The 16,002-nt window shown below is 43.6% G+C and overlaps 1 protein-coding gene across 1 annotated transcript; it reads right to left on the bottom strand.

Annotated features, from left to right (window-relative positions):
• Positions 1 to 5,872: 5,872 nt before the first annotated feature.
• EPCAM (epithelial cell adhesion molecule) lies at positions 5,873 to 11,788 on the bottom strand. The gene is made up of 9 exons (XM_075147314.1): positions 11,543 to 11,788; positions 10,946 to 11,050; positions 10,068 to 10,308; positions 9,709 to 9,774; positions 8,391 to 8,454; positions 7,898 to 7,999; positions 7,542 to 7,736; positions 7,083 to 7,124; positions 5,873 to 6,389 (listed from the first exon to the last, which is right to left on the bottom strand). The coding sequence occupies exons 1-9, from the start codon at positions 11,607 to 11,609 to the stop codon at positions 6,348 to 6,350; spliced, it is 924 nt and encodes a 307-aa protein (XP_075003415.1). The 5' UTR covers positions 11,610 to 11,788; the 3' UTR covers positions 5,873 to 6,347.
• Between the last annotated feature and the right edge of the window lie 4,214 nt (positions 11,789 to 16,002).

The following is a 16,002-nucleotide window of genomic DNA, read 5'->3' as shown; positions in this document are numbered from 1 at the left end:
AACACGTCTTAGATTTTACATGCCTTAGTATTTCTTGCATAAATGCTTATCCCTTCTTCTGGTTTGTGTACCTTGCTGCTTCAGAACGTCCCCTTGTCTGCGTGCCGTAGCTTTCTCTCTCCTTTCTATCATATGTTACCTCAGCTTCACCAACCACATCTCCCACCCTTCCTTTCTTCCTCCCAGCGCGCCCCTGGTCCCAGCTATGGAACGCTTTTGGGACCTCTTTCCCTAGATTTCTCACCCGACTTCTCTCTTCTTTCCACTCACTGAATCAATGTGCTCATCTTTAATATTTCTTGGTGTCAGTAGGTGCTTTCCAAAAGGCCCTCAGGGGCCCACATAAGGACTACTTCAGGTTTTCACACTAAACTACCCTTTCACAACTGGGGCCATCCTGATACCTCAGTGTGAAGGTGTTGCCATGTGCTGGCTGTCCCTCCACAGGGAATGCTTTGGTGTCCCCACCTCCGCCCTGTTCCTGCCCAGTGTTACACTGGGCCGCCTGTCCCCACCTCAGCCTTCTCTCCCAAACCTGTACCCCTGAGGTAATACAGATTTTCCAGAAAAGGCCTTCAAAGCCCTTTTGCAAATGCACTCACTGAAGGACCACAGGCAGTTCTTTTGGAGAAGAGAAAGTCCAATCTGCCTCCATTTGACTTAGGAAGGAAGAAGTGAAGCATAACTAACCACTAAAGCTTTGTAGTTGCCCAAAATCTTTCTCTTATCTCCATGACATCACTCTGGAAGTTGGATTTATTTTCAGTATGAATAAGTGTACTTTTCCTAACCTTATTTTCAGATGTGACTAAACTATCTGGTCCGATACTTCCCTCCACCAAAAGTGTTTGCTTGCGGCAGTACTCACATAGGAAAATTCAGCCTAAATAATTGTTGTTTAGCAAATACATAACCTTCTGAAGGCACTCATAATGTCAGGCAACCTTGCCAAGAGGTGATAATACCAGGTGAGCCCAAAATATACATTATGAATACCTGGAAGTGCTTGCCTTTGTACATACCGATAGCTACAGATAAGGACAAGAAGGAAAAGAAGGAAAAGAGTGTCCTGTACAAACAGCTGGAGAGGAAGTGGGCTCCCGGGACCTTATTATCACCTTCAAAAGAGGTAAAATAATGCCTGCTAAGCTGTACTTGCTGCATGTTGCAGTGCTTCCTTCTCTCTCCTCTGGGCTGGCTACACCTCTTCATTCAGCAGTTTGCTCAAGGCAGCTCTGCTGAGCTGCAGGCTCCCATTTACAGAAAGCCACCACCCAAACCAGCCACTAATGCTCTTAGCGTTCACAATCGTGAAAAACGTTTATGTTGTGACATCTCTTGCACAAACGTCAGCAGATTGATCATCCTTCCTCTGAGCTTCTGCCATTTTCTTTGTCCCATCTGTTCTTCCAGGGCAGCTTGGTGCACCGGCTGATCCGCACAGCTCTAACTCTGAATGGGGACCATCTCCCTGTTGCCAGGCTTGGTTGCTTCACCGTGCTGTTGCTAACAGAGCAGTTCCTGCTTTCTCCCTTGCCTACCAGGAGCGATGGGAACAAGAAAATGGCTGTAATTGTTATGCATGGCAGACAGGAAATGGATGCTAATCTAGACCTTAATTAATTTTGTTGCCTTCTTATGCATAACTAGCATATACAGAAAAGTTGCAATGGCTTTTCAGTTAGGAAAATGGATGTCCTTTAACCACTCTGCAGAAAAAAAAGAAAAAATAAATCTTCTTTCACCAAAGGTTAATTAGTATACAAGTGTGATCTATGGTGTGGCGAATAAGGGCACGGACTCTGTCTGAGAGGGAACGAAGACAAAATCCTTTATTATACAGCACAAGCGCCTTTTTATACCTCACATCATGCCACGTATGCACTTCAAAGAATTCCCTAGTACATCCCCTAAGCAAAGGTCATCTCGACACTCTTCCGCTAATTTCCTTGTTTTTGTCACGCCCTCAGAACCGTGAACTGCGACCTCTTATCTCCCTTTTTCCCATGGCTTCTTTCACTTCCCATCTTCCCATGGCTTCTTGTTTACCAATGCTATGATACTGCTTGTACTCTCAGACATTGATTCCTCCACACTATGGCAGCTCTAATGCTTTTGAGAAAATTTTGTATTAGACTGATGTGTATGTATGTGTGCACAGGTATAATGCAGCAGAGACTTAAGATAATACTAACAAGAATATTTAGTTAATGTAAATTTGAAAACAGAAAATGTGGCTGTTGCCTTGGAAAGAACCTTTTAGCTTTCTTGTATGCACTTTTTTTACTCAGACCAGTTTGGCACTGCCATGCTCTACTTTGCAGGCACCTGAATGTGTAAGAATTCTACAGTGTATTTAGGAGTTAGTAGAGAAAAAAACACTTCTTACATGTATGAAGTTTTTACATGCTATAAGCTGGTAAGTGTTGCCTCTAACATTACACACCACCTCCTTTTTATCTTCTACCCTCTCCCTTGCGTACGTCTGCCATTGCATGTCACTGCTAAGACAAGGAGGACAAAGATTTTAGCAAAGTTCATAAAATTCTGCAGGGATGGGCCCAACTGTCCCCATCATACGAGGCGCCCCTACCGCGTGTCTGACTGCCCGTAAGCCCAGCGATGGACCTTTGTACTACCAGACTGCAGCCTCTCCGGGGAGTTGCTAGAATTCAGCAACTAGCAGTTGTAAAGTTGGGGCAGCGGAGCTGCTAGCATTTTTAGTTTCCTAGAATATTTTGGGGGCTATTTCAAGCAGTCTGTAATCCAAGTCACTATATATTATAGCAATGAAAGTCCAGCAGGTGAGGACATAAATAAACATTGTTCACAATGTTATTTCTCTTACTAAATTTACTATGACTGTTCGGGAGGGTAATGAGCATGCTACTGTCAACAGACCCTACATACGCAACACTGACCTTTCATTTTGTAGTTGTGGAAACCACGCGTAGGGATTACTTAGGTCTTTGGAAGAAAGTTGTATAGACTTTATTGGTCATGTTTTCTCAAATACATTATCTGCATATCCTCTTCTAAAAAGTCTCTCATTGTCTTTGCATAAACATTTATTTAATTTTGCTCAGCAGTAATAATAACTAAAATATATATGCTAGTGTAATAATTCATAAGGAAGTAATAGATTTGCACTGGCCTATACAAACACTATTTTCTGATGTTGTACATAGGCACTAAGATAAATATTATTACTAGGGTTTCTTGCACAGTTTGTGTCCATCCCGTCTCTGTAACAAAAGATCTCATTTATTCAGTCTCAAATTGTTTAATAAATCTTCAGTCTGCCCTTCATATCCTTTATCACAATTGACATTACATGAAAAGAGAGGGAACATGGTATCACAATTTTGTGTAGAACTTTAGATTTAAAAACCGTGCTCCTTCATGGAAGGAAGTTAATCAATTAGGCAAATGGAAGTATTAAAATATTTACCTTGTCAAAAATTGATGCAGTGACTAATACTCTTTTATTAAGTTCTGTTGGCTTGTTTCTTTTACAGGAAACTTGCTTTTTAACTTTGCTGAATGCTTTCAAAGTATTAAAATAGAGAACCCCATATTTTGTTATTTAATACCATATTATTTTTCAATAGCAATCATTTTTGCCAGCAGTTCAAAACTGCTCTGTATATGAGAAGAAACATCACATGCATATGTGGAGAGCTGACACTACCCAATAGTGGCTTTTTTTTTTTTAAACATTTCAGCACATTAGTCTCCTCTAGCTATAAAAAACAATAAAGCTAAGGATGCTGATACACTAGTTTCTCAACTGTTGTCCCCCTCATCCTTTTCCATTTCCCCATAAATACACACTTTTATGCAGCTGGACTGTTGCTCAAGTGCAGTGTTTAGTAAACAAAACCCAGTTATAAAGGTCAATAAAACTATTTAGAAAAGGAAACTAGAGAAAAAATTATTATTGACCACCATTTTGAGAGCTGAGCAGCATCATGTATGTACCATAGTAACTGAGTTTAGAAACAGATACAGTGATCTCTTCAGTTGTGGATTTAGTTAAACTGTCTTCTATTTTTTAATTAATTTCTGTAAACTTTGTGGTTTTCTGACCCCTTGGCTAGTTTCAGTCAAATTTGGCAAGGGAGCAGACCATATGAGAGACAAAAAGCTTGTGCAAGTATCTAATATGAAAAGCTCCATTAGGCAAAAAAATTGAAAAGGATCTGTCTTCCTCTACTGTGGGAAAAGTAGGGAGAAAACAATTTCCAAACAAACCAACTGGGGCAAGGTCCAGGCCACACAGCAGGTACTTACCAGCCAGTCAAGTCAGCACATGTGTAGCTCCAGCCCAACCACAGCACATGACATCTCTTTCCATCCCACAGGCCAAAAATAAGGTAGGAAGAGGAGGAGGAGAGGAAACAATAGCATTATTATCTTGGGGAGAAAAAAAGAAGGGCAAGGATACCGTATTGTAGATATTTAAGAAAGTACAGAATATGGAAATAGTGAAGAATTGGGGAGGACAGTAATACACAAGACAGCAAAAGGCAGGCTTACTGCAAACTAGACTTTTTTTGTTTAACAGCTTACAGAATTGTATGAAATTCATCATATGAAATTCATCAGCAGACCACCTGCATATATTGGCAGAGGGAGAGACTGCCCTACAGAAGTTGCCACTGAAAAAGTGCCTGAAAAGGCTGCAAAGCACTTCAGTAAATTCCCTACTTCAGGAAAGCAGGAGCTGCAGCTTGACAGAGCAAATCAATGTGCACGTCTCCACTTCCCAAAACATACTGTAGACCCAAAAGAAATTTTGTAAAACCTGGGGACTGCAGCAGCTCAGCACACACCCCGAAGTTCATAGCACCAGTTGGTGGAAGACCCAAGGGAACAGTCGCTGCCTACATTTCAACATCCAACACAGTAACACATGCACGTCAGCTACCACCTTGTTCAAAGGCAGAAGATACACTGGTGACCTGTGACATTCAATGCAGTCCAGTAACTTCCCTGTTGTATTTAGCAGACGCGCACAAGCTCTCTAATGGGGTATGTTTCACATTTAGTTTTATGAACACAGTATGTAGAATATCCTCTCGTAGTTAATCCTACTTTTCCTGTTTAAGGGGGGGGGGTCAAAACAAACACATTAGTAATAAGATTTGTCATTCAGTTCCTTATCTTGTATCTCATTATTTCTCTGGCAACAGGAGTTACAGCATTTCCTTTATAAATCAGATATGCTGGATGGACTATACATGTTTACTTGCTAACCAATATACATTACAGAGATTACTGGCTGCCAAAGCAAGCTCTTTTATCGAAAGCTGTGGGAGGTAGATTGCCTGTGTAAGTTTGGTCAGCCTCCATGACAATAAACGGTAATACCAGCAGAAACAGATTCTAGCTGTGCAATAACTTTGCAATGGACAGCTATGCAAATCATGACAATGGTGTAATAGCTCTTCCCCAGCTCCAGTCAGATGCCAAGGCTACCCACCCCCAACTCTACACCAGATATGTTCTAGATTAGAGGCTTCTTTTATTATAAATACTTACCTAGCATTTGAAAGAGCAGTCTATGCATTCCTGAAATTGCTACATTCACAGCATGTTTATTTTTATACAAACAATCCGTATTTTATCATTTTACTCCTGTTGCACATTAAGAGTGGAAAACAGGATAAAGCATACTTTTCACAGCTTTAAGAAAAAAAAAATCATGCTATTGAGATAATAGATGGCTAATACAAACTTTGTTAATTGGAGTTCTAGAATATTTTCACCTATGCTGAGGTAGCTTGCTTTAAGGAAATATTACACTGCTGAATTTGTAAGCACGATAACTTAGCAGATCATGATCATTTCAACATGGAAGAACTAGAAGCCTGTTTCAAAGTTTTATTAATTCAAGACATAAAAAAGTTACACCAACTTCAAATATGTACAAACAGCCGTAAAAACGTCACGTTCACTTATACAGGAGACAGTCTTGTTACAACATGGCTACAAAAATCATTATTTTCAATAAACCTCCCACAAGGGTAAAATAACCATTTAAGCATGGTTGCTCCAAAACACTAGTAACAGCAGTTGTCAACTCATTTCATTATCATAAAAAAAATAAAACCAGGGAGCAATAGCTAAGTTTGACTTGAGTAAGATGGGGCGTTTAAGATTTAACTCTCAACAAATAGTAAAAGTAGTAGCATGGTTACCAGTCTTGGCTGTTAGAGTTTTAACAATCATTAAGTAAGCACAATTGCCTCCCTTTCAGGAGGAATCTTTTAAGAGTTAAGATCCATGCCTCCAATGTTTCTGTTGTCGTCTTCTTTGAATCTTACTGTCTTCAGCTGATGTAATTACGCGTTCAGCCCTCTATGCATTTCATTCATTTCCTTTACCTGGAGGGGAGGAGGTAGAGGGAGGTCAACATTTGTGCTACTTCTCAACATGAGACCCAAGAAGTCAATAGGACTGAACAACCCAGATTTTCATTAGCAAAGGGATCTGATGTTACACTAAGAATCAAACATGCCAAGACCACTGTAACACTTCAGCTTTATTTTTTTTTTTTTAAAAACCCACAGCACTCTTCGGGGTGTGTGCAGGGAGCAGACTTTACTATTTAGCTACAACACCCTCTGGATTCCTGTACAAAAGGCCCTACACTTGGGGTGAAGCACCATGCACTAGTACCATTTGTTACTATTCCATTGGAAAGCAGCTCTTCAATAGAAGCTGCAAACTCCATGCAAATACCTCAACTAACGGTCTTCATGACAGAACAAGACTATCAGTGTTTCCTGTGGATTGTATGGCCCTCGCTATAGATATGTAAAATTAGTACTTGCTGTCAGCACTGCCCCCCACCCGTGGGAAATACAGCAGATCACCGGTTGCCTTTGAAACTAGTGCAGAACGAACACGGTGAACTATATAGAGATGAAAACTAGTTACAGAATTTGAATACTTTCAGTCTCCTTGAACACATCTGAAGCACCCACAGCAAGCTTTTAACCTACAGCAAACTTAGGAGCTTCTGGATTCTGGCCAGCCTCCTCCCCGCACATACACCATAAAGAGAAATTAATTACCTCTGCTTTCACATACTTCCCTTTCCTCCTCCTTGTGAAGACCTGTAAGAGAAGGACAGAATAATTGTGAAGTTTTTCTTTAAGTCTTGACTTACATGTAACTTTATCTGGTTGTGACTTTAAAAGTCCGAACTTGAAGCTTTCCCTTCCCCATCCTTCCAAAGTGAGGTACACGAGAGGCTGTCTGTCAGTCTCGACTACTTTAAACCAGGAGGCAAGACAGGTATTTTCTTCACCTCAGTAAGTTTTTCCTAACACTTTCATTTTCCACGCAACACCCTTCAGTCGTAACCTGAAACAGTGACAGTATGTCTATCCCCTCTTTCCCACCTACGAAGCCTGAAAACAGAAGCCCGTTTGCAGAGGAAGACTGTTTTCAGAGTCCAATTACCCTGGTATGTTGTTATTTCCCAGATTACACTGTTACCCGTTCTGCTTGGCAGCTTTGTTAGAACTTACCAGAACAACAATTCCAGCAACTATTGCTAATATTACTACTACAATGACAGCAATGAGGCCAGGAGTCAGAGACTTCATGGAAAACTCCGGTGCTATTTCATCAACGTAGTAGACCACTGTCTTCTCAAAACTCAGCATTTCATTATCAATGCTGACGTTTAGCCTGTTATTATGAAAGATGGAGTCACCTTTTACCTAAGAACAGATAGGAAAAAAGAGACTTACTGGTTCACATTGTAATAGGCATTCATCTAGGCACTGCAATAATTCATCTCGCTTCAGCCAGTACACAGCAAGACTACTGAATGCAATATACACATCTAGTCTTTGGCAGACTTTACCCATGACACACTTACATCTTTTTCAAAGTAGTAGGCCACATCAGCTATATCCACATCTCCAGGAGATTTCTCTGAGGAATTTTGCTTCAAATCAATAGTAATGTAAGGTTTTTCATACTGCAAAAAATATAGTGTAGTATTAAGAAGTGGCTAGTTCAAATCCAACTATCAAATACACAGCAAAATATTATGATCCAACTTGTGAACTCAAGTTGGAATCCTGAATCAAGTTTATGGTACTTGTTCTCAAGCCAACTGTTACAGCATGATTCAAATTCCACTTTTTTAGTGAAGCAAAGTAAGAATTAATCTACAGACTGAGGAGAGCAATATGTAATTTCTCAGTGTTGCAGTTCAGATACAGGTATTTGCTAGCTGCTCAGTAAGTGTTGCTATTTTGAGAGCTTCTAATAAGAGTCATGCTGTACTGCGTTAGTCAAACAAGAGTTTTCAAAGTTATTCACAACAAAAACTTCCGATACCTTACTAAAAATTATGTGCCTCTTACCAGAACACCGGTTATATAGCGTCCATCCAGCATATAACGATTGGTAATTGTTTCCTTGAAGAACCTGTGAGGGTATTAAAGCCATAGCTGTTAAAACCAGGACTATTTTACACATCTATTTTCAGAAGCAGGGAAGACTAGTATAATTGTTTTTTTTTTTTTCCCTGCAACCTCTCTGTGGTGGGTTGACCCCAGCTGGCAGCTAAACCCTCACCTAGTCTCTCACTCACTTCCCCCTAGCAGGACTGGGAAGAGAGTCAGAAGGGCAAAAGCAAGGAAAAAAAAAATCCATACGTCAAGATAAAGACAGTCTAATAAGTGAAAAGGTTGGGTGGAGGAAATAAAAAAAACCCACGTGATGCAAAAGCAATCTCTCACCACTAGCAGATCGATGCCCAGCCAATCTCTGAGCAATGGCTACTTGGGAAAAAACTTGCCCCCAGATTTTTTGCTGAGCATGACATTACACAATATGGGACACCTCTCTGGTCAATTTGGGTCAGCCATCTCTACTGTGTCCCTTCCCAACCTCTTGCCCACCCCCAATCTACTCACTGGGGCAGCAGGGCAAGAGTCTGAGGAGGTCTCGACACTATGTAAGCGCTGTTCAGCAACAGCTAAGACATTGGTGACTTATTAACACTGTTTCGGTCACCAGTCTAGAACACAGCACCATACCGACTGCTACCAAGAAAATTAACTCCATCCCAACCAAACCCAGTACACTCATTATTAAATTATACTAGAGCTGTGTTAGTTCCTAACAGTGAAGACGCACTTACTGAAAAATAAACACATACATTACTGCAGCGTTAGAGAGAAGGGTTTGAACAGTTTTCAGAGTTCAGAAGAGGAGCTAGAGAGTAGCAGCTTTTGTTCGGGGGGGGGGGGGGGGGGGGAATCTAATAGTTACAAGCACATTTTTTTTGCTGTGTGACCTCTGACAGAGAGACGTAAGATTTTATTTTAGACAAAAAATAGCTAAACTTGTTTTTTTTTCCTGCTGCTTCTATGCAGTCCCTCCACCATCTTTGTCAGCTTACTTTTTGGGCAGTTTCACCTTATTACCTTCCATTTCCTTCAGTATATGGACTTGATAAAAAAAGTAGCGATCAATTTTAAATGGAAGTGAATCTCATTAGCAGCTAATTAATTTCCAATAACAATTAAAGCAAGTCTATGAGGGATCTGTAGGTCACTTCTAAGATGTCTTACAAATGAGATCACAGGTTTGACAATGCTTTTAAACAATTGTTTAGAAATACACTAGATATCTATCATGCAGACATTGCCATGACATCTTACTATCATCACTTACTTCTTTAAAGACTCAGTGTTCAGAGGAGTGTTTCTCTCAGCATGCTTCATTTCAATCATGATCCACCTGAAGTAATAGGCAAGTACAATGAATATTCTTAAAGCACGTGCATATAACAACACATACTAAAAATCTAACCCCAAGGAAAAAAAGCAGTGAGAGAAAAACAAAGAAAGCCCCCTCCAAAACCCTTTAATGTCTCCTTGTTTTTGAAGAAGAAAACAAAAGCAGTAATCAAGTGTTTATTGCTCCATCTTCATTCATCCCCAGCACATCATTCATACAGATAAATACTCTACAGCACAGAACCTAACACAGGAATGTTTTCATGTCACAGCACACCCTGTTGAAAGACTTACGTTGTTCTGACTAATTGATTGCACCTCAAGTCTGCATCATGTTTGTCGGTTCTTCTTACACCAGCTGTATTCACACACCAACAGGTGGTTCCGTTGCACTGCTTTGCCTTGAAAACACCAGTATTTTCACACTCAGGATCATAAAGGCCATCAGTATCTTCAAATGCATCTTTCGGTTTCTCACGACGACCCGATTTTGAGCCTGTCATTTCTGCTTTCATCAACAGGCATTTTGAAGTCACTAAAAATAACCAGAAAGTCACATTACATGGCACATTCAAAACAGAGCTTGTAGCCTGTAAAAACACAAGGTTACATCAGAAGCAACTAGATTTAAAGCCATTACAAGGAAAAGCGGGTGCCTAATACGTAGGTGGTGCAGAAAGTCAACACAACTGCGGTACGTCAGCTTCTGAAGCCAAACGCACAAGAAGTCCAGCCACCTTCAATTTCGTCCAGCCAGAGGATCATTTATAGCTTAGCTGGGCTCGGATCAAGAGTAAGGTCCTGAGACACGGCTCTTTCACCTCTAGATTTGTAGAAGTCATGATATGCGCTTAGAAGGAAGCTAAAAATTAATCTTTGAGAAACCCTTGCCATTAAGAGACCGAATATTAAGGAGGATGGGGGAGCCTGCATCAGTGTAAGCGTATGCACATCCACATAAGTTACACAGGAGGAATCCTAAACGCCTATCTGCCGTTGCCAGCTGATCCGGAAGACCAGGAAGAAACTTTCCTTCCTTGCTGCCATTTTTTGCCAGAAACTCAAAGGTCATTTTCCCATATTCTCTTGAGTTTAGTCGGCACTTTCCTTGCCGCCCCCTACCAGAGAGCACACCCAGGCCAAGCCGCAGCCGACACGCGTGCTTTACTCACAAGTGTCGCAGTTCACAGACACGCCGGAGCCGACCGAGTCGCACCAGCAGACGCCGTCGACCAACCTGCAGTTGGTCACACGCTTGTTCTTCTCGCAGATGCAGGCTGAAAAAGAAGCGCGGCTGTGAGCGCGGACGCCCCCGGGCAGGCAGCCGGGCACCCCGCGGCACCGCCACCCGCTGCTCCGCCGGCGAGGAGGAGAGACAAAGCCGCCCCTCACCGGACGGAGCCGGCCGGGAGTGGGGTACCCGCACCCCACCCCTTCCCACCTCGCCACCCGCGCCTCCCCAGAGAAGGGCGAGAACTTCCTCCGCGACCCTCGGGCTCCCCGCGGGCGGCCGGGGACAAAGGGTCGCGGAGGCCAGGCGCCCCTGCCCCCTCCTCACCTTCCCGCCCGCGGGGCGGCCCCTCCCCGCCCGCCAGCGGCCCCGCGCCCCCGGCGGAGAGGGGGCGCCATTTTGTGGCGCGGAGCGCGGTGCCCACCGGGGAGGCTCCGCGGGCGGCAGAAGACGAACGGGGCCGCAGGAGGGGGTCACAGAGCGGGGGAGCCCGGTTGGGAGGGGGTAGCAGGGCGGACAGAGGGGTGCGGGCACTCACAGCTCTGCTGAGCGCAGGCGGCGGCGCAGAGCAGCAGCAGGAGCGCAGCCCCACGGAGCGGCTTCATAGCTCGGGCCGGCGGCGGGGCGCGGAGAGGCCGAGGAAAAGTCCTCTGAGACGCGGGCGGAGGAGACGGAGCGGTGCGTGCGCGGCGGCGAAGCGATGTGAGCCGCCCAACAGGTTCCGCAGGTGGTGGTGGCTGCGCTGCGCCGCGCCCTCCCGGCTCCGGTTACACCTGGGACGCGCAGGGGCGGCGGCGGCGGCTCCTCCTCCCCGGCCAGCCGGGCGCTGTTAAACCGCCGCCCCCTCCCCCCGCACGTGGGCGAAACTGGATGGGGCAGGGCGGGACCCCGCTCTCGTCCCGGCCCCGACACAGCCTCTTCCGCAGGGCTGGGGAGGGGGAGCGGCGGCCCGGGTCGGGTGGCGGGGAGGAAGGGAGGTGAGGGGCGCCCCGAGGTGCGGTCGGTCCCGGTGAAGGGGCTGTGAAACTGCCCCCCCCGCGCTAGAGGAGCGGCGAGACGGGGCCGTCGCGGGGAGGAGGGGGCGTCGTCGGGGAGCCGGGGGGCGGCCGCCCCCGCCGTCGAGGAGAAACTGTTAGTCATCGGGGGAAGCTCCCGGGCGTGTTTGCTTTGCGGGGCGGGGAGGCCGCCCCGCACGGTGACACACGGCCTGGGGGAGCAAAGCCGGCTTCTCTCCCGGCTCGGGGCTTCCCGCTCCCGCCGGTGGCTTTCAGAGGGCCGGGACCGCGGGAATGCCCCCCCCGCCGGCGGCCCTGGGGTGGCCGGCCCCGAGGTCTCTGCCCTGGCCCTGTGGCCGCCGGGCCCCGCGTCTCCTTTCCCTCAGGAGAGAGGCGGGGGGGTGTTTTCTGTCCCCTCTGCGGGCCAGCGGCCACAGATCACTCCCGCAGTCCACTCTCGGCAAGCTGAGCACCAGTAATAAATATTCACACTTTATAGGTAGTTTTGCTCACATTCAGTAGCCCTTTGAACGAGGAGGACTTAGCGTTTAAAATAAATCCTGATAATCCCTCAGTTAACTAAGAAAGAACACCTATCTGTATAGAATAAACTATTTCTTAAGGATCCTTTGGCTGGTTGGTTTTTTCTTTTCTAAAATACACACGAGGTCACTCTACCTTAGGACTGCTCTGAAGAGAGTCACTTCTGGTGTTGCAATATCCACGCTTCCTTGTTCGGAAAAATGTCTGGTGCTTTGTCTCTGAGCAGCAGAGCTCTGTGGGAACCTACAACATGGTAGGTAGTGCCAGAGCCCTGCAAGGTTGCCGAGGAGGAAACATAGGAAAGCCTGCTGCAGGCTTTAAAATGGCTTTCCAAAGTGTAAAAGCAATGCCAAAATGGAAGATGAAAGATAGGTATAGTACACTGAAAATATTTTCTGAAGCTTTTTTTGAGTTTATTAATTCAGTTTAAAAAAATGCATAGATCTTTCTGAAAGATATATTAGTGTCCTAGAAGAACAAGTTCTTTTAGTAGAGGAGAAAACCAGAATGACATCCCTCTAAGTCCATTCCTGCATTTATGAGAAAACAACAGCGTTTCCAAAGACTTGAAACTTCCTTTTACCAGTGTTCACCTTTGCTGTACTTGTTGCCGCTTTTGTGTATGCAGACCTCAGTTAATGAAACTGTGTGAAACCTTTGCATGTTCTGAAATGTAAGTGCAGGTTAGCTATCTTTGTGGCTTTGTCTCTGTGTGCAGCTGTGTTTATGTTGTATCTTTGGTTTTGTATTTACTATTGTCTGCAGTGCTCTGCTGATACCAGGTCAGTGCTGTCTCAGGTGGGTCCAAGTTAAATGACTCTTTTTTCAGTCTGCTCCTGGTACAGCCCGAATTAGGGTTTTGCAGTATTTATCTTAATTCTTCCTATGGTTTTGTGTGGCTTCTTAATACTCTTCTGATACACTTGTCAAGGACTCAAAATAAGAGCATGATCTTAGCAATGTGAAAACTTGGGAAGACTTTAAGAAAGATGAGAAGACTTCAGAAAGATGAGCAGGATCAATAGGCTCAGAAATGCCTGCCTTATTGTAAAGCTCATTTTCTGTGTAAATGTAGCGGTTTGTTCAAGATGAGAAGAGTTACCGTGTCATTACCAAATCGCCAAGTTGAACTATGTGATCCTTGTTAATAAGAAACAGTACATTTTAGGATGGGATTTTGCCTTTTTTTTTTTAATACGTAAATGTTGAAGAACAGAACAGGCTGGGTACATGCTAATCCTCCTTGTTCTCCTGGCCCTTGTTCTGTGTAGGTAAACCTCTGTGCCTAGTTTTAAAAATCCAAGCCTTAGTCTGCAGTCTTGAAGCCTCACAGCAGCTACTATGGAAAGTAGCACTGTCTCTTCAACAACCTCCAAATACCAGATGGGTCTTTGCTGTCAGTATACAAAAAAGTCTAAGGGTTGAATGGTCTTAGGGTATTTTGTGGACTAAAGAAGCCTATTACAGTGTGGTTTTGGTTTTTACTATGACACTTCATGTTTTCCCTGAACTGTTATCACCTATAGAAAGCCACACCATAACTGCAGTGCAAAGATAGGTGCATCATGTTGCTTTTTGGACTACAGCATTTAATTTGGCTCCGATTTGCAGGAGCTAATAAAGAGCTCATTATCTATAATTTCCCCGGGCTTTCAAATCTGAAGAAATTCTTGTTTAAACACTGCTCTGTATCTTAGTAGAGAGTTGCTCTACACAATGTCATTCACCAGCAAAGCAGCGGAAATGAGAGACCATTCACAATAGCTTTAATCTTACCCTCTTTCCAGGTTATTTTGAGGGAAGCTTCTCTGTAGAATCAAAGCCGGTGGAGCAGGCATCCGGTTAAAAAGATAAAAGGGCCCAAATATCAAAGTAGCGTCATTACACAGCTACCTTGGTGTCTAGGGGCTTGGAAGGCAGTGTCTTTTTTGTACCTTTTGTGGCAATACGTAACACTCTGTGCTGGAATACGTGATCTTATTCAATGGCTATTCTATACTCACTTTCCTCACGGTACAGCTCTAAAGGTAAGGCCTTGCTTATTGCTTATAAACAGAATAATTTTATCAACTGTTGGAGATACCTCCTCTTACAAATAGCTGAATGCTGATTAGGCAGCGCAGTGTAGGCTAGTTGTGGTTTACACCTATTAAAGCATAATTACAACTCAGACAAATTATAATTTAAATGCTACGAGCACATTACTGGCTCTGTCATATAGCAAAAAGAAAAAAAAATGTTTTGATCACCAGGCCCTAGAGAATATGTAAACTTACATTTGGAAAACTCATGTATTTTTCAACTTTTGCTCTGTAATTTGCATCTGCACCAGTTCTGTTTGGAGAATAAAGTTCCGTTCACTAAAGTATTCAAAAGCTGCTGACGCCAGTGGAAGATTTTCTGTTGACTTCAGTGAACTGTGGATCAGATCGGAGGAGATAAATCCAGCTCTTTCTGAAGTCAGTAAGAATTGGTACAATACTGGGATCTGGCCTAGGTCTTTACGAGGTCATTTCCAGGTCTTCCCGAGAAATGGGGTAAGTGGGCTTGTGATACTCGCCAGGCACAGAAAAAGGACAAAATCTGCTTTCAGGGAAAGTTGCAAGGATGTATGAGTCACTCCCGAAGTATCAGGAAACCATGCAAGGTGGGGCTGTGACATGCACTGTGGTCAGCAGATCGGAGAGATGAGTGGAGAGAGCATGATCCGTGCCACTGGAGTATTTGGCAATCTAGCTCTAACTGAGGTTCTTCAGAGGCTGCAAACCTTATCGGTTTTGGGTGTACCCTGCCGAAGATAATCAGTCTCATCCCTAGAAAATAGGCCATGTATTATACCAAATTGCAAAACATAGTCTTACTGGTGTTTTCCCAACAGAATTAATGACACTTAAAAATTCATGATGACTTTTAACTGGTTAAGGCTGACAAAGTTAGAAACAACCAGAAACAGTCTTATGCTCAAAAGTGCCAACAGTTTTTTTGGACGGTAGACATTGCTATATATGTTATCTATATTTTAGACTTGCTCAGGAACTTTTTATTAGTACAGTTTTAGAATGTTTGTGTTCAAATTATCATATAGAGTATCTTGTCCGTGATGTGTTTCTGAAGATTCCATGCTTTCACAAACCAATGTACGCTGCTGCTCAAAGAAGCGTAATAAAACTGGTGCTTCTGCGTATTTTATTTTTCCTGCAGGTTTGAAAAACACTTCATAACAGGTAAGTATTATTATCTTGATTTGAATAATGAGAACATTTGGAGTCATGGAGAGCTTAAATGTTTTGGCCATACGGAGCTGGTCAAATATAGAGCCAATAAGAAAATAAATGAGCAATTGTGTCTTTCTGCTAGACTGAGTGTCTAACTACCTCTGAACACTGTAAAAAAGCTAGTTTACACCTTTTGTTTATTTTTGGCCTATTTCTAGATCATGACTTTTTTTTCCTTGAAGAAT

Source organism: Calonectris borealis, chromosome 3, assembly GCF_964195595.1.
Source record: "Calonectris borealis chromosome 3, bCalBor7.hap1.2, whole genome shotgun sequence".
Classification (NCBI taxonomy): Eukaryota; Metazoa; Chordata; class Aves; order Procellariiformes; family Procellariidae; genus Calonectris; species Calonectris borealis.
This window is presented reverse-complemented; position numbering and strand designations above follow the sequence as displayed.